The sequence below is a fragment of the Pelophylax lessonae genome (genome assembly GCF_965119305.1).
Source record: "Pelophylax lessonae genome assembly, chromosome: 13".
Classification (NCBI taxonomy): Eukaryota; Metazoa; Chordata; class Amphibia; order Anura; family Ranidae; genus Pelophylax; species Pelophylax lessonae.
This window is the reverse complement of record NC_138780.1, coordinates 13,706,252-13,728,564: the sequence shown is the minus strand read 5'-3', so window position 1 is coordinate 13,728,564 and position 22,313 is coordinate 13,706,252. Positions and strand designations below refer to the sequence as shown.

Sequence of the window (22,313 nt, the reverse complement as noted above, 5' to 3'; positions counted from 1 at the left end):
TGTGGGGGAGGCGTGGCTTCTGAGATGACCATAGAGACCTGTATTCCTATATAGAAGGATCACAGCCGCTCTGTGATCATTTCAGGGGGAAGAACGGTCAGATGTGTTTACAACAGCCAACCGTCCTTCTCTCTCAGCGGGGAGCGAACGCGGGTGTCAGGCGGCAATCAGAGCCGTCTGACACACGCATCGGTTTCCCCGCTGCCGAGTGGGGGCGGGAGCGCGCCCCCAGCGGCACGCGCTCGCCCCCTAGCTTCCCGACGTAGATCTACGTCGGTTTGCGCAGGAGAGCCATCCTGCCGCAGTAAATAGGCGGCGGGTGGTCCACAAGTGGTTAAAAATAACTCATTATACATCGTTCAGAATCATATTCTGGAATGTATAACGCACAACTTTAATTAATTATATTAATTATAAAAATAGTTTCCCTTATTTCATTTGCCCTCTACTTGCAATTTATAGACATTTTTGTGGATTTCATTGACTCGTACTTCCTCCATGTTGGCCAAGACAAAGTAGACAGCTGGTACATATGACCTGGTGGTGTCCGGTAGTATCCATTGAGATTGGCCTTTCCACAAGCATTGAACCACCAGCCGGAATTTACTATTCTACTGCAGCTCCTAAATGCCATGTCATCTATAAAACATCGTGGAGTGCAGCCATCATGGGGGGAATCCTCCGTGCTGAAAGGTCTGCCATACTGATTGGTTGAGGCTGAAGTTCCTTTGAATGCATCTCCTGCAAGAAGGAATGTGAGAATAGTTACGTGTTTGGACATTGACCATAAAATTATTTTGGGAAATTCAATCTCAACCCTCTTATCATATCTTAAAACATCTGTTCAACACAAAAATTTTATTTTTTTATGACTGGGGATAGATAGCTTTAAAATAAACCTAAAAATAGGGATCAGATATTCTCTACCTCTGGATAAAAACCCAACTAAAATGTTTTCTTCACCCAGCTCCTAGCTTCCTTCTAACGCACAGTCCCATTGTTTTGTTTAGAAAGTCATCCTTAATAGCTGGTCACTAAGGCCGGCCATACATGGAGCAAATTTCTTTCGGTTGCGGGAAAGAAAGTCACTCAGTTTCCCCTTCAACATAGACAGTGTTGATTTCGGAATCCCTTCTGCCTGGCCATTGTCTTCTCCCGACAAAGGATTTGGGGAGGGCGAGGTAAGCAGGGGACAGGGGGGTGGAGAAGAAAGTTCTTATTGCTAGCGCAGCTATAGCAGCTGCTAGCGATAATCGGAAGTAAAACCTGGCATGCTGGTTGTACCTGAGTTAATTTCTATCAACTTGGTACATTCAGCCTGCCCATACACAGTTTGAATCTTGGACAGTTCCTGCTGAACCAGCCAAGATTTGAAACTGTGTATGGCCTGCCTAAGATGCAGCCAATCAAAATCATTGCCTGCCCCTTGCCACAGCTTAGTTCCAATGGCAGAACCTAAAAGTTTACATATGTTTAAGCTCAAGTAAGGGTGTGGGGGGTAGAAAAAAAATCTAAGTATGTTTGTAACGGATCAACCGGCACCCCGACTAGGTACCTCCGTTAACGGATGCTCCTAGTGCTTCCCGAGGGCTCCAAGCACTCCACCAGACACCATAACCACCTCAGATCCCATGAACAGCCACAGCTTGGTTGGGGTCTCGCCGTCTCTTACCCACCCCGGATCTACGACAAGGCTCCAGGTTCCAGTGGGTGAACCTCTCTTTCCCCAGAGAGTGCAGCAGTAACAAGCTCTTACAAGAGCTTAGTGATTATCCAAGGGAGTATGAAGAGCATAGCAATCCATTGTAGCATATTCCCCCAAGCATGAGTTGAGACTTCATGAAGGGGTAAAAAACAGACTGTTTATTCAAACACATGCACAAAGAGATATACACTGTGGGACAATCCCCCCTCCCCCTTTGTAGCCAATCCACATACACATATACATCCCTTCATAAGTTTATCTTAATGCAGACAGAAACAATAGAACAAAGGAATACAGGCACTTACCAATAACAAACCCCACCCCATCTTACTATCTAGCAATCTGAAAAGTCAAAAGATTCATATTCCTACATTTCCTGAGAGATATTGCTGACAAATATTACTGTCTCACCTGAAGCCATCCACACCATTCTCTCAGGGTCCCCCAAGTATCTGTCCCCCACCGCCAGTGACGGTGAACACCGTCACAATGTTCTACAAGTTTAGGATTGTAAAAGTTTTTCTTGCAGGATTCCAGTGCCTTGACCCATAGGCTATGGTGTCCTGCAACTAACTAAAGCTTGACTCTCAGTGGGGGATTTTCTAAAAATGGTGCACACGGAATCTGGAGCAGCTGTGCCTAGTAACCAGTCAGCTTTTAGGTGTTATTGCCAAATCCTCATTGAACAAGCGGAATTTAGGAGCTGATTGGTTACTATGAACAGCTGCACCAGATTCTGGGGACTTTGGGTTTTGGTAAATCTCCCCCCCCCCCCCCCCCCACTCAATGTCAGCCTCATATAAGTGTACACAGAATTCTTCAACACTTGCAGATGTGCTGGAGATGCCCCACATCTCAGAGGAAGGCTGAAACTTTAGGACAGCAAATTGAGGGAGCTTCCGATGCTATCAAAGGTCTTTACGATTTGAGTAGAGTTGTATTTTATTTTTCAAACTACATTTAAAGCTTCCCTTTCAGATGTACAGGGTATTAAAAAAATGTCAAAAAGTTTGCTGTTATGATTCTACCTTCTTTAATCATTGATAATACACTGTTGGTGTCTGTGTCCCCACTAGGGGGATCACCATGCCTATTTCTCTTGGTGACCATTGTCATTGATACTGAAAGGAATGGTGAGCAGCTATCAGTTCCCACACAACCTGTGTAGGAATCCAAGCATTTGAAATCCTAACTCTCCATCCCCTTCTTTCATTGAGGCTTCTGGGATAGATCAGGGCACTTCTGATTGGTCAAATATGTCACATGTCAACTCCTGTCCCAGAAGCCCTAGAAAGAATGGATGCAGTTAGCTCAGTCGGTGAGCAGCTTTTAGTTCCTACAACCTGTGTAGGAATCCAAGCTATTGAAATCCTCAATCTTCATCCCCCTTCTTTCATTGAGGCTTCTGGGATAGAACAGGGCACTTCTGATTGGTCAAAGATCTCACATGCCTGCTCCAGTCCCGGAAGCCCTAGAAAGAAGGGCTGCAGTTAGCTCAGTCGGTGAGCAGCTATCAGTTCCCACAACCTGTGTAGGAATCCAAGCATTTGAAATCCTCACTCTTCATCCCCTTCTTTCATTAGGGCTTTCCGGGACAGATCAGGGCACTTCTGATTGGTCAAAGATGTCACATGCCAGCTCCAGTCCCAGAAGCCCTAGAAAGAAGGGCTGTGGTTAGCTTAGTCGGTGAGCAGCTATTAGTTCCCACACAGCCTGTGTAGGAATCCAAGCTATTGAAATCCTCACTCTTCATCCCCTTCTTTCATTGAGGCTTCTGGGATAGATCAGGGCACTTCTGATTGGTCAAAGATGGCACATGCCAGCTCTTCTCCCAGAAGCCCTAGAAAGAAGGGCTGCAGTTAGCTCAGTCGGTGAGCAGATTTTAGTTCCCACAACCTGTGTAGGAATCAAAGCATTTGAAATCCTCTCTCTTCATCCCCTTATTTCATTGAGGCTCCTGGGATAGATCAGGGCACTTCTGATTGGTCAAAGATGTCACATGCCAGCTTCTGTCACGGAAGCCCTAGAAAGAAGGGCTGTGGTTAGCTCAGTCGGTGAGCAGCTATCAGTTCCCACAACCTGTGTAGGAATCCAAGCATTTGAAATCCTCACTCTTCATCCCCCTTCTTTCATTGAGGCTTTTGGGAAAGATCAGGGCACTTCTGATTGGTCAAAGATGTCACATGCCAGCTCCTGTCCCAGAAGCCCTAGAAAGAAGGGCTGCAGTTAGCTCAGTCGGTGAGCAGCTATCAGTTCCCACAACCTGTGTAGGGATTCAAACACTTGAAATCCTCACTCTTCATTCCCTTCTTTCATTGAGGCTTCTGGGATAGATCAGGGCACTTCTGATTGGTCAAAGATGTCACATGCCAGCTCCAGTCCTGGAAGCCCTAGAAAGAAGGGCCGTGGTTAGCTCAGTCGGTGAGCAGCTATCAGTTCCCACACAACATGTGTAGGAATTCAAACACTTAAAATCCTCACTCTTCATCCCCTTCTTTCATTGAGGCTTCTGGGATAGATCATGGCACTTCTGATTGGTCAAAGATGTCACATGCCAGCTCCTGTCCTCGGAAGCCCTAGAAAGGACTGCAGTTAACTCAGTCGGTGGGCAGCTTTTAGTTCCCACAAACGGTGTAGGAATCCAAGCTATTGAAATCCTCACTCTTCATCCCCTTCTTTCATTGAGGCTTCTGGGATAGATCAGGGCACTTCTGATTGGTCAAAGATGTCAAATGCCAGCTCCACTCCCAGAGGCCATAGAAAGAAGGGCTGCAGTTAGCTCAGTCGGTGAGCAGATTTTAGTTCACACAACCTGTGTAGGAATCAAAGCATTTGAAATCCTCACTCTTCATCCCCTTCTTTTATTGAGGCTTCTGGGATAGGTCAGGGCAATTCTGATTGGTCAAAGATGTCAGTTCCTGTCCAAGAAGTCCCAAAAAGAAGGAAAAGAAGAGAAGCGAATTGAAATCTCCGAACCGCTACACCAGCCGCATAAGCGCTGACAGTGCATCACCCATGGAGGTAAGTGCAGGGAGAACTGGGTGGGGGATGGGAAAGAGTCTATGGCAGTGATGGTGAACCTTGGCACCCCAGATGTTTTGGAACTACATTTCCCATGATGCTCAACTACACTGCCCAGTGCAGGAGCATCATGGGAAATGTAGTTCCAAAACATCTGGGGTGCCAAGGTTCGCCATCACTGGTCTAGGGTGTCAGTTCACCTTTTAATTTTTTGTGAAGTAACCCTTCAAACTTCTGTCCCCAATTCTGATTTCATTCTACTTTTCTACTGATGTCTGCTGAACCAATGTTCTACTTTTATACCATAGTTCCTTGAATACACCTGAAAGAAGAGAACTGAAACCTTGGGCGCTTACCGGCTGTGCCTGAGTAGTTTCCTACCGAAAGCGGATAGAAATTGGAACTGGGGCCAACGCTGAATGTGCCATACTCTGTGTAGGCTGTACCATTGGAAAAGTCTTCCAGCTTGATATATAGTTGACATTGTCTATTGTTCTGCTGAGTCAGGATGTTCATCTTTTTCAGTCCCAGCCAATGTTCACCTGTGTGAACCATAAATGAACAATAATTATATATAACTAATGAAAAAATGATTGGCAAACTAATGTTCTACAACAGCAACAAAGAATTATTTGAAGTAGAGTAGTGCAAGGCTAGAACCACTGTGTTGTATTGTTGTCTATGCCCCCGTCGAAGATTTCCTCTCACTTCCTGTGACCATGACAGTAACTGGGAGAAATCTTTCTTAAGCTGGCTACATATTATACAGTTTTCTTGTAAAATTTATTTTTGGTATTATTATGCAGGTTTTATATAGCACAGTTTGCACAGCACTTTACAATGTAGAGGGGGGACAGTACATTTACAATACAGATCACTACAGAAGTGACAGAAGGGCCCTGCTCATGGAGCTTTAACTAGTTTCGGACCACCCACCACTGATTTACAGCGGCAGGCAGCCCCTCCTGCGGGAACCGACGGAGACCTAAGTCAGTCGCGCGCCTGCAGCTAGGGGGCGAGCACACGCCGCGCCGGCGAGTGCGCGCTGCGCCAGCGCGCTCCAACCCCCACTCAACAGCGGGGTCTCCGATGCACGGGGCAAGCAGCTCCGATTGCCGCCTGACACCTGCGATCACTCCCCACCAAGAGAGAAGGACGGTCACCTGTTGTAAACACAGCTGACCGTTCTTCTCCCTGGAATAATCACAGAGCGCCTGTGATCCTTCTATATAGGATCACAGGTCTCTATGGTCATTCCATAAACCCTGCCCCCATGCAGTTAGAAACATGCCCCTAGGTACATATTTAACCCCTTGGTCACCCACTGTGTTACCCCCTTCCCTGCCAGTGTCATTACAGTAACAGTGCATAGTTTTAGCACTGATTACTGTAGTAATATCACTGGTCCCCCCAAAAGTGTCAAAAATGTCAGTTAGGGGTCCGATCTGTCCGCCGCAATGTCACAGTCCCGCTAAAAAAATGCAGAATGCTGCCATTACTAGTGAAAAAAAAAACAATAAAAATTACATAAATCTTTCCCTTAGTTATTAGACGCGATAGCTTTTGCGCAAACCAATCAAAATACGCTTATTGCCATTTTTTTTTTACCAAAAATATGTAGCAGAATACAAATTGGCCTAAAATGTTAAAAAACTTTGATTTTTTTTTTTTTTTTGGGAATGTTATATACCAAAATGTGAAAAATATTGGGGGTTTTTTTCAGAATTGTCACTGTATTTTTGTTTATAGCGCAAAAAATAAAAATGGCAGAGGTGATCAAATACCACAAAAAGAAAGCTCTATTTGTGGGGAAAAAAGGACATCAATTTTGTTTGGATACAGCGTCGCACGACCGTGCAATTGTCCGTTAAAGTAATGCAGTGCTGAATCGCAAAATAGGGCCAGGTCATTAAGGGGGAAAATCTTCTGGATTTCTGAATCTAACCAGAAGTGGTAAAAACGGAGGGGGAGGTCATACAAAAAGGAATAGCTGGGGGATGGGGGGGGGGGCTGATGGAGGTGGCTCGGGTACAGTTCTTAGCTGGAGGTGGGGTAGGCTTGACTAAATAAGTGAGTTTTTAGGGATCACCTAAAGGCAGACAGGATAGGATAGGGGCTAACCGAACATACTGGGTCATACATAATGAGTTGGCCTACACTTTGCAGCTTCAACTCTTCTGGGAAGGCTGTCCACAAGGTTTAGGAGTGTGTCTATGGTAAAGTTTGAGGTCAGGCACTGATGATAGACAAGAAGGCCTGGTTGCAGTCTCCCAAAGGTGTTCTATCGGGTTGAGGTCAGTCAAGCCAGTCAAGTTCCTTCATCCCAAACTCTCTCATCCATGTCTTTATGGACCTTACTTTGTGCAAGTCCTAATTTTTGGGGGAGGGTTGTTTTTCAGGGGTTGGGCTTGGCCTCTCAGTTTCAATGAAGGGAACTCCTAAGGCGTCAGCATACCAAGACATTTTGGACAATTTCATGCTCCCAACTTTTAGTAAACAGTTTGAGGATGGCCCCTTCCTGTTCCAACATGATTGCCCACCAGGGCACAAAGCAAGGTCCATAAAGACATATATGAGTGAGTTTGGGGTGGAGAAACTTGACTGGCCTGCACAGAGTCTTGACCTCAACCCAATAGAACACCTTTGGGATGAATTAGAGTGGAGACTGCGAGCCAGGCCATCTCGTTCAACATCAGTGCCTGACCTCACAAATACGCTTCTGGAGGAATGGTCAAACATTCCCATAGACACACTCCTAAACCTTGTGGACAGCCTTCCCAGAAGAGTTGAAGCTGTTATAGCTGCAAAGGGAGGGCCAGCTCAATATTGAACCCTACGGACTAAGACTGGGATGCCATTAGAGTGGTTGTAAACTTTGTTACACCACTTATGCCTACAGGTAAGCCTATAATAAGGCTTACCTGTAGGTACTGTGAATACCTTCTAAACTTGCACAGTTTAGAAGATATTTAGAGTGCATGCACATGCGCTCTGAAAGTCCGGCTTACCGTGCTGGACCTTCAGAGCCTGTGCCGCAAACAGGCAGCCCGGTGGAACCCAGAAGAAACACCGGGGAAGATATCAGCTGTTTCATCAATGAGCGGGCCCTGCTGGAAGGGCTTCGTTCTAAGGTAATTATTCTATAATGAGCTAGTATGTGATGCATACTAGCTCATTATGCTTTTGTCTTACAGGTTTCTTTGTTTTTTTTCGTCCAAAAGCTAAATACCCCCCCCCCCCCAGCTCAATCTCCCTCCCCTGTACTTAACATTCTCCCACCCCATCTAAAACAAACAAAAAATGTTTTGGTTGCATTCCCTTTAGATATAATTATACAGGCAGCACAGGTGACTGCTTACCGTTGACATTTCCAAATCCCTCCTCATAGCTGCTCCATCCTTGATCAAAGCTTACTCCATCAAACCCATCGCGATACTGTATAATAGTCCAACCTCCGCTCTGTGTCATTTCACAGAAAACCTGCAGGGGGAGCACAAAACATCATAACAGGGTCATAAACCAGCTCATGCAGCATAGAAAAGGTAAAAAAAAAAAAAAACGGGTATCCCCCTATATCACCTTCACTCCTCCCCCCCCCCCCATTTCTCCTTCCTTTCAGACATCCAAACAGGGTCCCATTGCTCTTTCTTTTTCCTATATCACCTTTAATTTCCCCCTACCATACATTTCTTCCAAACAGGTTTTGCTGTTGTCTTACCTGAAAAGGGGGAATCGCTTCTTTAGGTTGGATTAGATAGACTCCACTAGTTACATTGTTGTTTTGCTCCCATATATCGGAGCAATCAAGTCCTACAAAACAAGGAAAAATGTTAATTCTGACCATAGTTGTATTTCATCCACAAACTTACTAAAAACTTATTAGTCCTACACTTTGCATTTTTAAAGCAGAGCCCTTTTTCCCTCCTCTGTTGGGTTTTGTACTTGTTTGGGTCAGAGTTGGTAGCTTGCAGTTTGCAATGAGAAAATTAGTGTAAAAAGCACATGAAAAAAGGGCAACTAAAAAATTTCCTGAATGACCAACTGTCTACCATGCTGCAGTAAAGCCTATACCATCACCAATCAATACTTGCTCAAATATGACCAACTGTCTACTACATTACAGTAAAGCCTATACCATCACCAATCAATACTTACCCAACTATGGCCAACTGTCTACTATACTGCAGTAAAGCCTATACCATCACCAATCAATACTTACCCAACTATGACCAACTGTCTTCTACGCTGCAGTAAAGCCTTTACCATCACCAATAAATACTTACCCAACTCTGACCAACTGTCTTCTACACTGCAGTAAAGCCTATACCATCACCAATCAATACTTACCCAACTATGGCCAACTGTCTACTATACTGCAGTAAAGCCTATACCATCACCAATCAATACTTACCCAACTATGGCCAACTGTCTACTATACTGCAGTAAAGCCTATACCATCACCAATCAATACTTACCCAACTATGACCAACTGTCTTCTACGCTGCAGTAAAGCCTTTACCATCACCAATAAATACTTACCCAACTCTGACCAACTGTCTACTACACTGCAGTAAAGCCTATACCATCACCAATCAATACTTACCCAACTATGGCCAACTGTCTACTATACTGCAGTAAAGCCTATACCATCACCAATCAATACTTACCCAACTATGGTCAACTGTCTACTATACTGCAGTAAAGCCTATACCATCACCAATCAATACTTACCCAACTATGACCAACTGTCTGCTACACTGCAGTAAAGCCTATACTATCACCAATCAATACTTGCTCATTATGACCAACTGTCTACTACGCTGCAGTAAAGCCTATACCATCACCAATCAATACTTATCCAACTATGACCAACTGTCTACTACGCTGCAGTAAAGCCTATACTATCACCAATCAATACTTGCTCAACTATGACCAACTGTCTTCTACGCTGCAGTAAAGCCTTTACCTTCACCTATCAATACTTACCCAATTATAACCAACTGTCCACTGGTATCCATACATCTTGGGGATCCCACACTTAGGCCCAAACTGATAGGTTCAAATGTCTCCTCTTACTACATCAGTTGAATGATGTCCATATTCTGGTATCCATATCCTGAAGGATTTATTGATAATTGGGGGCGACTTTAATTTCCTACTTAACCCAGACGTAGATAAAACTTGATCTTGGGGATCACACTAAGGCCCAACCTGATAGGTTCAAATGTTTACTGTTACTACATCAGTTGAATGATGTCCATATTCTGGTATCCATAAGGGATTTAATGAACTTTAACCAGGGGTGACTTTAATTTCATACTTAAAACGGAGTTCCACCCAAAAGTGGAACTTCCGCTTTAGGTGGTCCTAACCCCCTGACATGCCACATTTGGCATGTCATTTTTTTGGGGGGGGGGGAGCGGGTACCTAGTTTTGACAGGTACCCGCTCCCACTTCCGCTCGGAACGCCGCGGCGCCCTGAGCGGAAGTTCTCCTCTCCCCCTCCCTCCCTGCAATCTTCTGGGACATGTCAAAGGTCCCAGAAGATTGCCGGCCAATCACGGCGCGTAGCGCAACTCGCGCATGTGCAGTGCGTACCCGGCTGTGAAGCCGCAAACTGTCACAGCCGGGTGCCCACAGCAGTGATGCCGGCGCCGAGAGAGAGGATCGAGGCTTCGGGCGGCCGCATCGCTGGACCGTTGGACAGGTGAGTGAAATGGCTGGAACTCCGCTTTAATCCCGACATATATAAAAAAAGAACCACATCTTTGGGATCCCACACTTAGGCCCAACCTGATAGGTTCAATTCAAATGTTTCCTGTTACTACATCAGTTTAATGATGTCCATATTCTGATATCCATATCCTGAAGGATTAAATTAACTATAATTGGGGGTGACTTTAATTTGGTACTTCACCCAAACATAGATAAAACTGCATCTTGTGGAACCCACACTTAGGCCCCACCTGATAGGTCTAAATATTTCCAGTTACTACATCAGTTGAATGATGTCCATATTCTGGTATCCATATCCTGAAGGATTAAATTAACTACAATTGGGGGTGACTTTAATTTGGTACCAAACCCAGACGTAGATAAAACCTCATCTTGGGGATCCCATACTTAGGCCCAACCTTGGGGCGTAACTACAGGGGTTGCAGGGGTTGCAATTGCAACCGGGCCCATGCTCCAGGGGGGCCTGGACAGCTCCCCTGTACACTTGAATAATAGGGGTGGCGGGGCAGCATGTAGAGAAATCACTGTCCTCTTTTTTTTTTCCTCCTGTAGCTGCAGGAGGAAAATGGAGGAGATTGGTTCCTCTTTATGCTGCATCCGCCACTCCTAGTCATAGGCAACTGTAATAGTCAGTGACATTGTAAAAAAATAAAATAAAATGATAAAAAATAATACAATTAAAATACCAAAAAATAAAAACTACTGACCCCGGTGGGTGAACTTCCAGGATCGCAAATGTCACACTTGCGACTGGGCCCTGGCATTCCACCATGGTGGGGAGGCCCCAAGATGGCAGGAAGGGGGCCCACTGCAGAACTTGGGAGAGTAAAGGGCCCCAGGATCAGTGGGAAGAGTCCCAGACTTGAAGGGAAGGGCCCCAGCTAGGGGTCCGGTGGGCCCTTCATGGTTTCTTGCACCGGGGCCCTGAAGCTTCTAGTTACGCCTCTGGCCCAACCTGATAGGTTCAAACGTTTCCTGTTACTGCATCAGTTGGATGATGTCTGGAGGGCATTACATCATAACGAAAAGGACCGACTCACCTGCTTATAAGACATCCCATAGAACAGACTACTTTGTCATTAATCAATATGCACTGACCCTTTCCTCTGATTGAATAATTGGCCAATTTATTTGGTCAGACCATGCCCCGATATTCTTATCATTTAGGATTCCCCTCACTTCCTGCTTTTGACTACGGGACCAATGGGACACAGATGACAAAAGAAAACCTCACAAGGTTTATAATCTTTCTTTACTCTATCCAAAAATAAAAAATAAAATCTAAAAACAAATTTTGTCTTTTAGTCCTGCTTTAACCCTACCAGAACTTCTGGAATATTTATTATCCTATAAAATAATTGTATACTGAGAGACTATACATTTTTTATCTTACCTTGTATATCTTGAGTCTCTTGACTCTGTGGTAACAAAAAAAACAAAAAAAAAAACAAAAAAATTAAACATTATTATAATCATATAATAAACCCCACATGTATGCAATGTGCTATGATTCCTTCAATATTTTTAACATTTAAATAAAACAAATTATTATTATTATTATTATTAATATGAATAATATTATAAATAAATAATAATAACTGTTTGAAACTGAAAATATTTTTTATGAAAGTATTTACATATTTGACTGTAAAAATTTTGAGACTTTACAAACCTGAGATCCAACTCCTTGGAAAGAAAAAATTATTAACGAAATACAGCTTAACAGCCTGTAGTCTGCCATATTTTTAACCTGAAAAAAAAAAAAATAATAATAAAAGAATGTTTATTGCTATAAAATGCAATATTACATAGCTAAGCATTAAACGACCAATACAATATCTTAGAAAAATAAAAAATAAAACTGTTAAAATACATTTTTGTGTTACAACATATTTACAGAACATTATACTTTAAAAATTTTACTTTAACTTCGACAAAATGAGCAAAAAGGACAAAAACAAATACAGCAACCTAAATTCTTACCTTTCCAGAAAACGCTTTCTCTAGTCCAGTGAAACACTTTTCAGTGTCATCCTTATATATAGTAAAAGGCTACATAAGTAACACCAGCCAATGAGATGACTGTATGAGCCTGTTATGCCAGTCTAGAAAACCTTTAGTATGATAATTACACTAGGGATCGACCGATTATCGGCAAGGCCGATATATATCGGTGGCCGATATGCACTTTCCCCGATATATCGGTATCGGCCCCGGAAGTTACCGATATTGCCGATATTTTCGTGACGTCATTGTGCCTTCTTAGGCCGCCTCCCTCGCCTTGGACAGCCTTGTCTGGAGTAGGGACTAGTCTCGCAGCAGTGTATCACAGCAATACACCCACCCACACCCACAGGCCCTGTACCAGCCAACCAGTCACAGGCACTGTACCAGTGAGCCAGCCAGCCACCCACAGGCCCTGTACCAGCCAGCCACCCACATCCCCTGTGCCAGCCAGCCACCCACCACAGGGTGCCAGCCAGCCAGCCACCCACCACAGGGTTCCAGACAGCCAGCCACCCACCACAGGGTGCCAGACAGCCAGCCACCCACAGGCCCTGTACCAGCCAGCCAACCACATCCCCTGTGCCATCCAGCCACCCACCACAGGGTGCCAGCCATTCAACCACAGAGTGCCAGACAGCCAGCCACTCACCACAAGGTGCCAGACAGCCAGCCACCCACAGGCCCTGTACCAGCCACCCACAGGCACTGTATCAGCCAGCTGCCCACAGGCCCTGTACCAGCCAGCCATCCCCAGCCCCTGTGCCAGCCACCCACCCACCGCAGGGTGCCAGCCAGCCAGCCACCCACCACAAGGTGCCAGCCAGCCACCCACCCAACCCAGGGTGCCAGACAGCCAGCCACCCACCACCACAGGATGCCAGACAGCCAGCCACCCACCACAGGGTGCTAGCAAGACAGCCACCCACCACAGGGTGCCAACCAGCCAGCCACCCACCACAGGATGCCAGCCAGACAGCCAGCCACCAATCACAGCCTGACAGACAGCCAGCCACCCACCACAGGGTGCCAGCCAGCCGTCCACCACAGGGTGCCAGTAAGCCAGCCACTCACTACAGGGTGCCAGCAGCCAGCCACCCACCACAGGGTGCCAGCCAGCCACCCACCCACCACAGGGTGCCAGACAGCCAAACACCCACCCATGGGTGCCAGCAAGCCAGCCATTAAGCATTAAACAAAAATTAACATGTTCAGTACCAGATTTGTGTCAAAAATTGTCTTTATTTTTCAAAACTTTAAATGTACAAAATATCAGCCCATATCGACTGATAACGATACGTTGTGACCAAAATATCGGTATCGGCCCTGAAAAAACCATATCCGTCTATCCCTAGTATGTAGTGCTGAAAAGTTCTCAATACATCTACTGCTTTTCCTTCCCAGGCTTGTTTTATGTGGCAGTATAAATATACTGCCTGTCTGGGGTGTGCAGGAGGTGGATGGCTTACTTTTTTCCCGTCCTTGTAGTCCACCAGCGCCGTCCGGCTTCTCTGCAGGCTGTCTGCTGGGCAGGGAATCGCACTGCTGATGTGTACAGGAAACTCTCCGTGGCCAAAGCAGGTGAGGGTATACTAGCAAACGAGCGATGCTGTTCTTGGATTGGCAGCTTGCCTCTGTATAGAGGGCAGATTTACATTGTGTTCTGCCTGACCTGTCATTGCAAGATCGCTCCAACCTTTATTCATTACCGCTCTGCTTGGTAAGCCTGCTTAACTCTTTCCTCTGTGCAGTAGCCCTGATGGGAACTTCTATTTGGTCTTACTGGTTCTCCAGTCCAGTCTGAAGCACTGAAGACACTCATGGAAAGGTGCATATATAACTTTTTGTTTTGTTATTTTTTTTAAAGAGTGCAATCTTCTCTTGATTTGCTGAGAAAAGACTCCAGGGCGGGATAAATGCCTGTGAAGAGGGTCAGATTTGGCAACTCTCCTGTCAAAAAAGTCTAAGCGCCAAAGTGTCTCCCAGCGGAATAAACTTCCGTCAGATCGACACTCCAGATCACCCTCACATGTACCTCTTCTGGTCGCTCCCGAGCCAAGAGATGTTGCATCATCGCAAAAGCCTCCAGAAAGCGCAAGTCAGTTCGCAGGCACAAGGGAAGGTCCTTGTCATCTTCCAGAGCTTCTTCGCCAGTCGGAGTCGGTTGTCGAAAAGAATCATACGAAAATTCACGGCCAACTATCGATGCGTGTGTACGAGGCTTAAGTCGTTCCGTCACAATTCAGTCGACGAGCTAGAGTTGATTTCTTCTGACTCAGAGAATGAGCCAGAATCACATGCTTTTGACTTCTTTTTAATCCCTGCCTTTGTTGAGGCTGTGAAGGAGACCATGAGATGGCGGGAGGAAACTTTGTCACCTAGGAAAAGCGCAAATACTATCTAGATCTGAAGAAATCTATTACCTCCTTCCCTCTCATTTTCAAGATCCAAGAAATTGTGTAAGATGAGTGGGGGTAGCCAGATAAGAGGCTGAATGTTCACAACAGAGTCGCAAAGTTATATCCTTTTTGGTCCAAAGATGCGGATCTATGGGATTCTAGTCCCAAAGTAGCCGCTTCCTTGCAAAGGCTGGATCATCATATTACTCTGCCTCTGGAGGATTTGCTTTCCTTTAAAGACCCCATGGATCGGAGGATCGATATGGATTTGAAGAGGATTTATACAGTAGCCGGAGCAGGATTTTTTCTTGAACCTAAAATTCTTGAATTCCTTTATGAATGTTCCGCCTTTCATTATAGAGTCTTTGGAGACAATCAATTCTGTAGTAAACAAAGTCGCTTGGATGGCTTTGATCAATCTGGCAGATGCCTATCTACATATACCTGTAGATGCAGTTCACCCTCATTTTCTTTGCTTCGCAGTAGAAGGCTTGCCTTTTCTGTTTCAATGTCTACCCTTCGGGCTCTGCACGGCTCCCAGCATCCAAATATTTCACAACTTAGATGACATCTTACCAAATTAGTGCAATAAATCAAATAATATACACCAAGTTGCGCAAAATTATTGATAGATGTAAAAATATGTGAAAAATCAGTAAATCATATAAAATTAATAATCTAGCTGTGCAAAATTCACATATAAACAAACTCAAAATAATGAACACACTGTGAAACAAAAAATATCCTGTAAGATGAAACCCAAGAAAGGGCCTCCTACACGGAAAAAGCGGGCGAAACAATTTCGGGATGGATGCACCCCCACCACTTATACCTTTTTACTGAGCTTTTCTTCCGAACACACTGTGAACATAACATTAAAGTCCCATAATGTGCTCAAAGCGACCACACTGCCTAAAATTGGGCAGAGTCACTATGTAGTGTAATCAAAGTTCCAAAATGATTAAACAAATAAATAACAAGTACTCCTGCTAGTGGGTAATAATCCTGGAATGGTAATCCTTTCAGTCTTTAAAATCCTAATTGGACTCTCCAGGTGTGGTTCCCGTGAATCAGACAACAATCACCTTATTAAACCACCACCAATGTGCACACCAACTCCCATTGGATGGTTCCTTACCAGAGACAGTGGCCCCCCATTTTCATGGTATGGGCAAAAGCTTTGGAAATAACAGTATCGGTAATTCTCTCTCGGTTAGAATGAGCTCAGAGGGACACTTGTGCACGATTCCCATGAGATAATACGGAAGAAAGAAAAAACTCTCCTCGCGTGATACCATTTTAAATTAACAAATTTATTAAACTAATCCTTCTCCCATTGCACTTACATAAAAAGCATAGAACAGCACATTGTTAGATTCACAGTAGGGAGTGGAGCACCCCAGTGGTCCTTACCACCTCCACGCTGGTTGACAGACCATGGAAGCCGTCCTCCAGTTCCTCCACAAGCATCTGCGGGTTGCCGTATAGCCACACCCCTAGATGACATCTTGTTGCTAGCTCCCTCAAAAAGTCTGCTTCAAGAACATATGGCCCTAACCTGCAACACACTCAGTTGCTTTGGGTGGTTAATCAATTATCAGAAAAGCCAGACGAACCCCTTGCAGATTTTGGAGTATCTAGGCATCCAGTTCAATACACTGAAAGGCTGGGTTTTTCTTCCTCAAAGGGAGATTCGGGAGATTCAGAACAAAACCAAAGTAGTGATGTCTAAATGGTTTGGAGTGCATGCAGTACTTGGGCCTTCTGTCGTCAACAATTTCGGTAGTGCCTTGGGTCAGATGGCGGAGAAGGAGGTTTCAATACAGTTTCCTTCACCAATGGGCTCGTTGCTTTCTGACGCAGAAGATCTTCATACCACGGCCGGGAGTGGAACTTGAACCCCCGGAACCGGTAATCGTGACGACGGATGCCAGTCTGTTGGGCTGGGAGCTCACTGTTTGGGCCAACATGTACAAGAATGATGGAGAGTTCCTCCAGCACAAAGTTCAAATCTCGTAGAATTGGAAGTCGTTTGGTGAGCTCTCTTAGTGTTCCAGCATGTTTTAAAGAAACAAGTGGTCAAAGTTCTTTCAGACAACAAAACAACAGCAGTGGCTCGCCAGGGGGGCACCAGAAGTTTGCCACTCCTGAGAGTGGCTTGTCAGATCTTCCTGTGGGCGGAGAGAAATGTTTGTTTGTTAACGGCGACCTATCTGGCAGGGTCCGAGAATCTTTTAGCGGATGTGATAATTCCTAGATCACAATGAATGGGGCCTCATTCCCAAATATTTACACAGGATTTTCAAAGCTTGGGGAACACCGAAAGTAGACCTAATGGCATTGGAGAGGAATTTTCAACTCCTGCGCTACTTCTCCCGGACCTGGCATCCAAGGTTCGCCATCACTGGACTAGGCAACAGCATGCAATGTCAAGCCCTGGGTCAGGATGCTTTTTCCAAACCTTGGAATTTTCCTCTGGTGGAAATTCTGATGGAGGGGACGCCTCCCTGCTGTCAGAGTACAATAACACAGTGGGAAGGATTCCCCCATCCACATTGAGTGTATAGATAGGGGAATCAACTTTTTTTTTTTTTTCTTCAATCAGCTTTTTGAAAGAAAAAAAAGTAATATTGTATGGTGCACTGGAAAGCGTCCTGACATGTCTACAAAATGAATCTGGACAGGAACTGGACAGGGATGTCAAGGAATGTGCTGATCTGATAGGCAAAGGTTCAAAGGCTTTGATAAAGGGTGGATGGGTGGACAGATGACTCTCCTGACCACAAGTTTGACCTAGAAAATGTCTTGAAGCCATTAACAGAAAATGTAAATAATGGTTCCTTCAGTCAGGTGTCTGTCCGATCATTCAGATAGGACTTCAAGATTTGATAACTGGTACCAATAATGTGATAATATAAACCAACATGACCAACCCACAGAACCAGTTCAGAGGCTCTGGTAAGGGTTAGAAGAGGGGACAGCTGACCCTTCTGACCACAATTTTGACCCTATCTTGAAGCCATATTCAAAAAATGGAGATAATGGTTTCATCAGTCAGGTGCCTGATCAATCAGATAGGAATTTACGATTTGATAACCTGTGCCATTCATGTGAAAACATGAGCCAACGTGACCAACCAACATAGCCGGCTCTCAATTATGACTGACATGTTGGCATTGTCCTAAACTTCAGAGTTCAAAAATATTGATATTTACTTTTGGAATCACATTAACATGTTAAATCTTATTTGAGATTTTAGTGTTTAGGCTTACATCGTCTTCAAAACCCAACTCTGGATCCTCCTGTTGTTTTCTATCAATAGAAATAATCTGATCCAGACTTTGTATTGCTTAGGGTCACAGACGGCAATATTAACAAAGCAGACGTCTTTATAGAAAGCCGGAGAAGAAAAACCTGATTATCAGGATCCCCGCAAAGTTGGTCGACTGTGTTGGAAGTTTTTGAACAATTTCCCTTTTGATGCATGATGCATGAACGTAGCTAAGTCCTTCAATATTATTCAAAGCGAGATCCTCAAAATATTTTTTAATGTTTTTTTTTTTTTACTTTAAGTGCAGCAAAAAATAAAATGCAAGGGGCTTTAAAAAAGTATTAAAAAGAAGACTCTAAACATGTACAGGCATACCCCGTTTTAAGTACACTCACTTTACGTACACTCGCAAGTACGGACACAGCCTGGTCAGCTTGGCATGGCATTACTCCCAGTTTTTAACATTGGCGTCTATGGGAAATCTTGGTCAGCTTGACATGGCACTACTTCCAAATCATAAGAGACAGGGATACCAAACTTAGGGAGCAATGTGAGGGGACCCAGGACTAAAACATATCCTATTTGTGGCCAGCCAGCTTGCCTAGGAAATGAAAAAAGGTATTGCTTCACTTTAACCACTTTACCACCGGAGGATTTTGCTGTCTTCCGTCCAGGCCACTTTTTGCGATTCGGCGCTGTGCGACTTCAACTGACAATTGCGCGGTCGTGCGACGCCGTACCCAAACGAAATTTACGTCCTTTTTTTCCTACAAACAGAGCTTTCTTTTGGTGGTATTTGATCACCTGTGCGATTTTTACTTTTTGCGCTATAAACAAAAAAAATAGCTTTTATTTTGAAAAAATAACAATATTTTTAACATTTTTTTATATGAAATTCCCCCCAAAAAGATGTAAAAAACAATTTTTTTAAAAATTTTTGGCCAATTTGTTTTATGCTACATATGTTTGGTAAAAAAAATCGCAATAAGCGTATTTTGATTGGTTTGCGCAAAAGTTATTGCGTTTACTAACAAAGGGAAAGATTTCTGTCATTTTTGGTGTTTTTTTTTTAACGCGTAATGGCGGCGATCTGCAATTTTTTTTGCGGGACTGCGACATTGCGGCGGACAGACCGGACCCCTGACTGACATTTTTGACACTTTTGGGGGTACCAGTGACATTACTGCAGTAATCAGTGCTATAAATATGCACTGTTACTGTAAAAATGACACTGGCAGGGAAGGGGTTAATTTTATTGGAGAGGGAGGGGCTAATGTATGCCTGGTGCTTACTGACGTGTAGGGGGGGAGGTGACTGTGTGAGTCATGGACAGATCGGATGTCCAGCTATGCTGAACAGTCCGATCTGTCACTCCCTGTCACTATGGAGATCCGCCCGCTGTGTTTACACACAGCGGGCGGATCTCCAGACTCGATCCCCGACGATCGGGTAAGAGCAGCGGCGATCGCCGCTGCTCCTCCCCTGGCCCGACTCCCGCTGTGAATGAAAACAGCGGGAGCGAGCCTCCGGCGGCGCGCAAGCGCCGCCCAGAAGGGGGAGTGTCCAATCACGTTAATACTACGTGGCTGGACGATAACGAACCACTCTGCCGCAGTAGTATTACTGTGAGCGGTTGTAGAGTGGTTAAGTACATTTTCGTTTCACATACATGCTCTGGTCCCATTGTGTACTTAAAAGCGAGGTATGCCTGTATTTTTCCCAGAGCTTAGAGAATGTGGTGTAAATTCACTTTGGAAAGAATACCCAATCATGTGCAAGAAAAAAAAAAAAAAAAAACATTTAGCCAGGTGCTGGACTACAGAAACATGGAGAAGGAGAGATTGTCCTCTTTAGACTTTAACTTTCTATTTCTATCCTGGATATGGTGTTGCACTATCCCCTCCAGTCAACAGGGGGAGAGTTATAGCCAGTAAAGCCTATGGACCTCTATGCAGAATGCTGAGGATTATGGGAATTGAAGTCCAGGACATCAACCATAGAATTGGGCTCATGGATCCTTTACAATACAGTTCACAGAGAACACTAAGGCAGAGGGGTAGGGGTGAAATAACTTTTACCGAACTGCTCTAAGAACTTCTTCCACTTGGCAGTGTGGGAGTCCATGTCAGCACATCAGACTGGGTGTACACATCTCTGCGGGAGACCCAACTAACTAGGACTAGAACTTGAGGCCTGAGAGCGATGACACAGCGGTTGGGTTACATTGTTAACTACAGTATCTCACAAAAGTGAGTGCACCCCTCACATTTTTGTAAATATCTTATTATATCTTTTCATGTGACAACACTGAAGAAATGACACTTTGCTACAATGTAAAGTAGTGAGTGTACATCTTGTATAACAGTGTCAATTTGCTGTCCCCTCAAAATAACTCAACACACAGCTATTAATGTCTAAACCGCTGGCAACAACAGTGAGTACACCCCTAAATGAAAATGTCCAAATTGGGCCCAATTAGCCATTTTCCCTCCCCGGTGTCATGTGACTCGTTAGTGTTACAAGGTCTCAGGTGTGAATGGGGAGCAGGAGGGTTAAATTTGGTGTTATTGCTCTCACTCTCTCATACTGGTCACTGGAAGTTCAACATGGCACCTCATGGCAAACAACTCTCTGAGGATCTGAAAAAAAAAGAGTTCTTGCTCTACATAAAGCTGGCCTAGGGTATAAAAAGATTGCCAAGACCCTGAAACTGAGCTGCAGCACAGTGGCAAAGACCATACAGTGGTTTAACAGGACAGGTTCCACTCAGAACAGGCATCACCATGGTCGACCAAAGAAGTTGAGTGCACGTGCTCAGCGTCATATCCATAGGTTTTTTTTGGGGGGAAATAGATGTATGAGTGCTGCCAGCATTGCTGCAGAGGTTGAAGGGGTGTGGGGGGGGTCAGCCTGTCAGTGCTCAGACCATACGCCGCACACTGCATCCAATTGGTCTGCATGGCTGTCGTCCCAGAAGGAAGCCTCTTCTAAAGATGATGAACAAGAAAGCCCACAAACAGTTTGCTGAAGACAAGCAGACTAAGGACATGGATTACTGGAACCAAACACCGACTGTCAGTCCTCCTGTCACTCTAGTGTGTGCCGTGGCCACCGCCCTAGAAGATCATGCCTGCCCTGTGTGAGATGGAGTGCGCTAATGTCTGACGTCATTGTGCACACTACGATCACGCGAGGGAAGCTCCCCAGAGGAGACGCTCCGCCTCCTAATACTCATCACTTTGCACATTTGCTGGCAGTATGAGATAGGAGATAGGGAAATGCAGCTCTTAATGCGCCGCAAACTGATGACGCACAAAAATGCTGGAAAAAAAATCTTGGGCGTCAATTTACCACCCCTCTCAAAGTGCTGCCTGGGTCCATATTTCCCACCGGAACCCAGGGTAGGGCCGGCCCTGGGTAGTGCTACACATACTTGCTTGCACATAATTATATGATGACAGTCAGAAGAGCTTCACCTCATTTACTAAGCTCAGGGGCAAATTCCCTTGCAAAGTGAGCAGTCTTTTTGACTTCGGCATATCAACCCCCCATGTTGCTCTGTTGAGACTGCCATCTTATGCAAAGGCGGGGGCTTTTCTTCCTCATGTGAGAGCTGCCCTTCTGAAGTTTGGTGATCTGATGGGGAATCTGACTTGTTGGGGAATTATCTGACTTGTTGGGAATATAAAAAAAAAAAAGAGGTGGAGAAAGCAGAAAAATGAGCAGGGGGATCCTTGCACTGCAGCTCCTCAGGTACAACTTCCTCTCCAGCAAAGAAAATCTCCAGAAACTAGCAGTTCGAGGAAGCAGTGCCTTAGATCTCACACTGTGGATATACAGCTGTAGGATATAAGGACAATGATAGTCAGCAGAGCTTCCCCTCATTCACTAAGCTAAGGAAAAACGAATGAAAATACGATATGAAATTAAAACAGTTTTTTTTTTTAAAAGATTTTATTGGCATGTTCATAAGTTGGGGAAGAAGGAACAAAAGATGGCAATTTTTCAGCAGATTAAACTTTAGCTTTTAAGCACATACATACAAAAACATTTTTTTCTAGTTTCGCATAGAGCAGGAAGTGTTTAGAATCTCTATCTAAATCTAAAAAAAAAAAAATATTGTTATACATACACTTGAAATAATTACAGAAATAATTTCCCTTGTTTCAGTTCCCCT

General features: G+C 44.6%; 1 protein-coding gene across 1 annotated transcript; it reads right to left on the bottom strand.

Annotated features, from left to right (window-relative positions):
• Positions 1-445: 445 nt before the first annotated feature.
• Positions 446-16,335, bottom strand: LOC309569089 (angiopoietin-related protein 5-like; the record flags this gene model as incomplete). Its single annotated transcript, XM_082274853.1, has 6 exons — positions 446-741; positions 5,083-5,268; positions 8,086-8,206; positions 8,445-8,536; positions 11,856-11,880; positions 16,279-16,335. The coding sequence occupies 6 exons, from the start codon at positions 16,333-16,335 to the stop codon at positions 446-448; spliced, it is 777 nt and encodes a 258-aa protein (XP_082130979.1).
• Between the last annotated feature and the right edge of the window lie 5,978 nt (positions 16,336-22,313).